The sequence below is a fragment of the Dromiciops gliroides genome, chromosome 4 (assembly GCF_019393635.1).
Source record: "Dromiciops gliroides isolate mDroGli1 chromosome 4, mDroGli1.pri, whole genome shotgun sequence".
Taxonomy (NCBI): Eukaryota; Metazoa; Chordata; class Mammalia; order Microbiotheria; family Microbiotheriidae; genus Dromiciops; species Dromiciops gliroides.
In genome coordinates this window covers 145,500,253-145,508,181 of record NC_057864.1, presented here as the reverse complement: position 1 = coordinate 145,508,181, position 7,929 = coordinate 145,500,253, and the positions used below count along the sequence as shown (strand labels likewise).

At 36.9% G+C, this 7,929-nt stretch overlaps 2 protein-coding genes across 5 annotated transcripts in view; one reads left to right on the top strand and one right to left on the bottom strand.

The window, feature by feature from the left end:
* The first annotated feature begins 201 nt into the window (after positions 1-201).
* LOC122753195 (cytochrome c oxidase assembly factor 6 homolog) lies at positions 202-6,258 on the top strand. Its single transcript, XM_044000393.1, is given in 4 exon segments — positions 202-253; positions 255-332; positions 334-351; positions 5,494-6,258. Coding segments are annotated over 4 exon segments (237 nt in total). The 5' UTR covers positions 202-205; the 3' UTR covers positions 5,587-6,258.
* A 1,093-nt stretch (positions 6,259-7,351) lies between these two features.
* Positions 7,352-7,929, bottom strand: part of TARBP1 (TAR (HIV-1) RNA binding protein 1) — a 72,282-nt gene continuing 71,704 nt past the window's right edge. For all 4 annotated transcript variants that reach the window (XM_044000389.1, XM_044000390.1, XM_044000391.1 and 1 more), the window contains one exon: positions 7,352-7,872. In XM_044000389.1, the coding sequence (XP_043856324.1) occupies positions 7,707-7,872 (166 nt within the window). In that variant the 3' untranslated portion in view covers positions 7,352-7,706. The remainder of the gene's footprint in view (positions 7,873-7,929) is intronic.

Sequence of the window (7,929 nt, the reverse complement as noted above, 5' to 3'; positions counted from 1 at the left end):
GTCAGGGAAAAACACACTAATACATAATTGGGGAAGCTATGAATTGGACTTAAAGCAAGCTCAGTGCCCCTCTGGCTCCTTGGTACCATTTGTAGACAGTAAAATTCTAGTAGGATTCTGCCTTCTCTTATATAGTACAGGATCCTTAATAAATGAGGGGAGTCCCTTCAAGCAATGGTCCTTTTTTTCTATGCTAGAAGTAAAAATGACAGCGCCTTCCATGAAAGAAAGGCAAGCTTGCTGGGGAGCTCGGAGATGACTACTGGAAGTGCTTGGATGAAAATACTGATGATGCCTCTAAGTGCAAAAAGTTAAGAAGCATTTTTGAATCCAAGCTGCCCCCAGCAGTGGGTAAGTAATGCTGGCATTTACTCAACTTTTTATATAGATGAGACAAACTTTCATTTTTAATAAGCTTTATTAACATTTAATAAATGTAATTTAGTATAGTGCCTGCCACACACTAAGCACTTCCTAAATGCTTGTTAACTTTATGAAAAATATCTGAATATATTGTCACTCCCACTGGGTAGAAGGAACTGAAGAAATGTTTGTTGGCTTGATCTTTGCCGATATTATTTACTCTTGGTGTTATTATGCTGAATAGGATAAGCACATTTAAGTATACTGAGCAGGATGGTTAAAGATCAGGTAGTTCAATAGGTTCATTTAGGAGATGAAGAAACTGAGGCCTACAAGATAAAAGGATATTCGAGGAGGAAAGTATAAAAGTGGCAGCAACTGAAGTCAACATCTTTGCCTAATTTGTGAAACTACTTAAATCAAATTATCATTTGGTTTGGAAAGTTATCCCTTCTTGAAAATTGAGTCAATTAACAGTTTGTTTCCACATTAGACCTTATATCTCTCCACTGGACTATTGCAGTAGCTTTCTAATTGGTCTCCCTGCTTCACGCTGCCAGTGATTTTCCTTAATGAAGATGGACATGTAACTACCCTTCTAATCAATATCACTGGCTCTCTATTGCTTCTAGGATAAAACAGAAACTCCCCTACTTGGCCTCTGAAGACCATCAGGACCAGGCTCCAAACTACTGTTTAGCTCCAGTGTTGTTTTCCTTTTCACAGTCCAGTCTCACCAAACCAGCCTTACTGCTGTCCTTCCCATTGGACAATGCCTGTCCCCATGACTGGCATGCACTACCTTCGCACATTTACCTCTTAGAATCCCTTAGATCAGCTCATTCTCTGCACAAAGCTTCTCTTGGTTTCCCTCCCCAAAAAAACCCTTAGTGTCCTCCCTCCCTAAATGTATCTTGTATTTATTGTTTATTCACCTGCATATACTTTCATCAGCATTTATTAAATGCCAGCTAAATATAAGTATGATCCTGCCCCCAGTTTTGGTAAATAATATTAGCATAGTAGATGTTATAAAGGATTCACGATTGGTGCAAACTAGAGGACATCGAGTTTCACTTGACTTTTGATGTGAAGTTAATCAACAAGTTATTGTTAAATGCCTACTCTGCTGAATACTGCACTGGTGGAGACACAATCTCAGGGAGCTTACATTTTAGTGGGAGAGAGAATGCATAGGTGAGTAAGTATATGTAGATAAATACTAAACAACTACAGGGTAGGGAAGAAGAGCAGTAGCAGTTGGGGATCAGGAAAGGCATCTGGGAGAAATGAGGGATTTTAAGAGATGGAAATGAAGAGATGGTACCTTCTATAGGCCATGGGAAATAGCAAGTGCTAATACATAGAGCTGGGAGATTGAGAATATTATGTGAGCAACAAAGATATGCTCAGTTTGAGTAAACCGCTTTGTGGAAGAGGAAGTAAAAATTTGAGACTCAGGAGGTTGGCTGAAGCCAGGTTATGAAGGACTATTAGAAAGCCAAACAGAGGGGTTTCTAATTTGCTCCTAGAAACAATAGATAGCTAGTGGAAGTATAAATGAGGGAGTGATATAGTGAGACCTTTAACTCTAAAGGGGATGGAGAGTAGTGGGAAAGACTTGAGAAAACAATTAAAGCCATCTGCAAGAACCCAAGGGAAAGTTGATAAGGGCTTCAACTAAGATTGGTGATTGGTATGTAATAAGCAGAAGGGTACAGATTCAAGAGTTATGGTAGAAAAAATCAAGCTTTGGCAATGCTTGACAGGTAGAAAAGAAACAGGTAGAATGATGCCATGCAAGCCGCAAAGAGGCTGTGTATAGAACAAATGTTCTTAACCTTGAGGATATGGGCACCTCCTGAGGGGGGTCCCATCTCCTAACTGAATAGAAATTAAGTACAGCTTCATTTTCACAAACCTCTAACTGAAATTTAGCTCCTCCCCTCCCATTGGCACAAGAAGCTTCTAGTGAAGAACTCTACGAATGCAAGATCTTTTCTGCATCTTTCACTCTAGGGGGTGCTTAAGTAGAATAAGTAGACAAAATAGAGGACATGAAGAGCCCACCTCATTATTAGAAATTTGTGGGAAGATAGAAGGGAATTACATTAAGGGGTTTTGAGATGAAGAGGTAGGCCCTGGTCAGTTTTCTTAGTAAAGAGGTCAGGTCTTCATCTGAGGGTGGAGCTAGGGAGGTGTGGGATGTTTGAAGAAAGAGGTTTGAAACAGCCTCCATGAGGAGCTGTAAAGGGAATCGATTAGGGAGAAGTAAAGAGATGCCTTGTTTCAGAGAAGACCCAGTTGACCTGAGGTGATACCAATTTATAGTATACCTAGTCAGCTTGGTTGTTAGGCTTCTTCCAACTTTGTTCAGCAGCATGTAAGTAGGAGGGAAAAAGACATATTATAGTAGTTATTGAGCGTTGAAGTTTGACAACAGTTGAGAATGGGGGCGGGGCGGTATTTGAGGTAAGGGATTCAAGAGCTGAGTTGAATATGAAATTGAACTTGCCTAACAATGTGATCCACATTGGAAAGGAAGGTAACTAAAAATGGAGTGGAAGGATTAGAGATAATATCGAAGGCAAAGTATAGGTGGGGAGATAAAGCATAAGGAGAGATGAAACTACAGGTTATGATCAGAGGATTGTCATACTTACATATGTACAATTTCTTAAAGATTTCCTTTTGACCAAACACTATATTGTTAGTGGTTCACATTGGTTCTGCCTGTGGTTTTGTCAGGATAGATAAAAATCAGTTATTTTTTAAAATCTTATTTAAAATAGAAATTGATATTTTTTTGGTTATTAAAATGCTTCTTAATGAAAGGGGAAAAACTCCCTCACTCCAGGATCCTATATATAAACAGATGTCATATTAGTGAAAACAGCATAGCATAGTTTACAGAGCCAGTCTTAAGAACCAGGAGATTCTTGATTCAAGGCCCACCTTTGACCTAAACCAGATGTGTTGACCCTGAGAAGTCACAGTACTATAAGGCAGTTTTTAAGCCTAGAGAAAGTACCAACTTGCATTGGTTGGTAAGAGTTTCTTCATCTGGGAGTTCTCAGTACCAGTTAAATAGTAGCTTCAGTCCCAATGCCTATTAAAACTATTAAGAAAAACTGGTATTTTACTTTTGAAAGAGACCTTAGCAAGAAGTCATCAGCGCCACCCTTTTATTTTGAGCCTGGGCTAAAGAGCTTGCCCAAAGCCAATCACTAATTTCATGGTAATCCCAGATACTTCTGGTTCCTAATTTGCTAATCTTTCCACTATATCCTGCTGACTTCTTTTACAGCTTTTAATAATACATCTCTTAAAAGTTTTGATACTTTTTGTTTTTATAGGTAGGCAGATAGCCCGGTGGCTTAGAACAGTGACTGGGTCCAGAGTCAGGAAAAACTGAGTGCAAATCTGATCTCCTATTTACTAGCTGTGTGGCCCTAGGCAATTCATTTAACCTGTCTGCCTTGTTTCCTCATCTGTAATATGGGGATAATCAGAACACTTACCCCCCTGGCCTGTTGTGAGAATAAAACATTTGTCAAGTGTTTTGAAAACTTTAAAGCACTATATAAATGCTATCATTATTATTATAATGCCAGCCATTTCATAACGTATCCTCTCGTGTAACCAAGGAAAGCAGTTAAACAAAACCAACTGTGCAGCATTCTGTACTAGTGGTCTCTTATTTCTCTAAGATAGAATTGTGCTTCATCATCTTATTTAGGACCAAGACTGGGCATTACAATTAATCAGTTTGGCTGCCTTTTGGTTTTGTTTGCCTTCAGTGCATTGTGTTTGTTGTTCTACTTGTTACAGTTCTCTGAATTCCTATTTCTCATTTCTTACTGGCATAGTAGGATTGTTATATTCCTGATCATATGTAATGCTTTATAGCCCTTTTTTTTTGGGGGGGGGGGGAGTGTGGCAGTGAGGGTTAAGTGACTTGCCCAGGGTCACACAGCTAGTGTCAAGTGTCTGAGGCTGGATTTGAACTCAGTTCCTCCTGCATCCAGGGCCAGTGCTTTATCCACTGCGCCACCTAGCTGCCCCCTTTATAGCCTTTTGAAGAAAGTTTTATAAAGAGGCAAACTTTAAAACATTTTGCAAACAAGGAATTGTGTTTTGTGATGTGTCCATGAGAGTTCCATGAGAAGCACTGGTGTAGGAGAAAAAACACTGGAACGAGAATTGAAGGACCTGGGTTCAAAAGCCAGTTCTACCAACTTTGTGACTTTTGGCACGTAACCTCTTTGGGCTTCAATTTCTCCATCCCTAATATAGGGAGTGGGGCATATGGCAGTCATGATAATGAGATGCCTCCTTCTCAAGTCCCTTCCCCATGCTCACATTTGAAACCTTTACACAATGGGAGACTCTACCACAGCCTTTTCTTCACTGGTAGCTTTTTCTAGCTTGGGAAGCACTGCTGAATTTTCACTATTAGTATAACCTTCAAGAGTCCAAGGTAACCTCTGCATCATGATGAAACTTATACAAAATGAAGTAAATTTTGTATAAAAAATTTATTTAATGTACTTATGCTAATGATTTGACAGTCACTTTGGTATAAAAAAAAGCAAGTCAGAAAATGACAAGTTTTAAAAATAATTTTAATAGCAATAGCAAGCATTAAATTATATGGATGACATCTGTGCATCTCCATTTTGTGAGAAGGTAATGTATAGAAAATGGACACATCAATAACTTAGAATTGACTATTACAATTTTATATCCATTGAGGTGTTATTTATTTATATCTAAATGGGTAGAAACATCTACTTTCTTGGTGTCCATGCACTTTCTAGAAAGCATCTTGGCTATCAACCTTATATTTACCTAACTTTTAAGTTATATTTATTTATAATTCTACCATATTCATCCTTTCTAATGAAATCTTAATATTTTTATTTTAGAAAAATTTTCCCATCAACTCATAATGATTTAGCATAATTATTAAGCTTGCTTCCAGCTGTGAATCTTATGATTCTATATATACATATACTGTAGAAAGGTATTCAGGTTATTGGCTGCTTGTAAATCTTTGCTTTTGTTTTGTCATGCTGGGTGGTGTCCCTTTCTACTCCATCTCCCTTAATTGTGTTCTCTTTTTAATAGATTAAACATTTTGATAAAAGAAGAGATTTCTTAAAGTTCAAAGAGAAGTTTGAAGCGGGACAATTTCAGCCTTCAGAAAGTACAACATCCTAGTTCTTTGTAAAAAGAAAAAAATTTTTTTTTTACAATTACCAAGACTATTTGTGGACATCAGTAAATATTCCTTTGAATACCAGATTGCCTGAATTATGAAGTATGATAGATTGACCTCATTGTCAGCACCGCTATCCTGCTCTCAACAGTACTGGAAATGATCAAAGAATTCATCAGGGTTAGAATGTTTCATTCATCCAGGAAATAACTTGAATAAAGTAGTATAGAAGACTTAAATTCTATTGTGGAAATGGGTTTTATTCATTTTTCATAACACAAAATAAATATAAAAAGCAATTTTTTCTTTTCCACATGAACTACATTTTAATTTGATAAAATTAATCTGATAAAAACTGTTTTAGAATGATACTTTTAAGTGTTTATATTTATGGCATCAATGTTTTAGAATGAAATGAAAAGTGAAATAAACACTAAGATATGATACAATGTAAAATCCTGAGGGGACAGAGTTTATATTAGAGTTAAATTTAAGTATTTTGCTACATGTGATAGTAAACAATTTGCAAATAATGTAGTCTCAAAAAATAGAAATCAAGAGGCCATAACCTGGCCACACTGTTTTATTTATGGTTCTATGACTGCCACATTTGTGCATTTATAAAACGGAAATGTTTGATGATTGTCATAATAAAGTCAAGGGAAAACAAAAAACTAACTTTATTGATTTATATTCCTCTATTCTTACTCTTACCTGTTTTCAGAAGCAGTTAAAGGGACAGCTGGGCACAGAGACTGTACCTTTTTAATGAAAAACTTTTTTTTTTTTTTTTTGGTGAGGCAATTGGGGTTAAGTGACTTGCCCAGGGTCACACAGCTAGTAAGTGTAAAGTGTCTGAGGCTGGATTTGAACTCAGGTCCTCCTGAATCTAAGGCTGGTGCTTTATCCACTGCACCACCTAGCTGCCCCCATGAAATACTTTTTAAAATAATATTTTAATTTTTTTCCAAGTTTAAAAAAAAAATTGAGTTCCAAGTTAGAATACAATACCTTTTAAAGCATAATAGAAAATGCTAGGCATCAGGAGGCTAAGATTTTAGTTCTACTTCTACTCACTGGTCAGGTGACCTTGCATTTTCTTCTCTGAATCTGGGTTACATTATTTAGAAAACTGGGAGATCTTCTACCCTGCTTATTTCCCAGGGCTGTTATAAAAATCAAATGATTTAAAGAACTGAAGGCTAAAAGAGAATTTAAAGTGATCTAGTCCGGGGCAGCTAGGTGGCACAGTGGATAGAGCACCAGCCCTGGATTCAGGAGGACACACCCTGAGTTCAAATCCAGCCTCAGACACTTAACACTTACTAACTGTGTGACCCTGGGCAAGTCACAACCCCAATTGCCTCACCAAAAAAATAAATAAAAATAAAGTGATCTAGTCCAAACCCTTCATCTTACAAATGAGGGAAAGGAGGCCCAAAGGTAAAATTTGAACCCCAGTTTCCCTGACTTAATTTAGCCTACCACATACAGCCAATGTATATAAAACAAGCTATAAAGATTCCACAAAACTTCCCATCAGTTATACTTTTGTTCAGCTCTACTGTCCATGTGTTCAAAACCTTGGTATCCTTTCCTGGTTGAATTCTGTCTGAACACCAACCCTGGTAATAACTGACCCCTACCCCACCCCCAAGACTTTATATAGCACTTTCCAAGTATCTCATATGCATATCATGCTTTGTATTATAGCTATCTGTATAACTGACATCTATGTGATAGGTGATAAGCTCTGTGAGGGCAAGAATTGTGTCCTTTCTAAACTTTGTATCATCTACTTGCCTGATACATGACTGAACAAATCTGGAAAAGCTTAATATTTCTTGAAATGAAATATGATTATAGAGCCATGATTCTTAGTTGTAACACACAACTAACATTTTTATTAAAGAATAAACACTCAATAACAAAAGTTGCTTGTTATTACAAAGTTATAATTTAATATTTTAAAGCATTAAAAAAAATATAGCATACCACAAAAAACAATACAAAATTATCCTCAATAAAAGTTTTGCCTATTCCATAAGTGTATATAGAGTTTAAAAATATCTCAACAGCACCAATAAGTTTAGATAAGGCATGAAACTTTGTCTTTTTGTAATTACTTTATATCTCTTTGCTTGATCATCCGTTGCCTTGTATACTCCCAAATTAGTAGAGCTCCACTCACATGAACATTAAGGGAGCGTATGATGCCATGTTGAGGAATTTCCACACACACATCCAAATGCTGAATCAGGTTTGCTGGGATTCCCTCACGTTCATTTCTGATGAGAAAAGGAAACAAAAGTGGCTTTTCATAAAGTTACAAAAAAACTAGAATA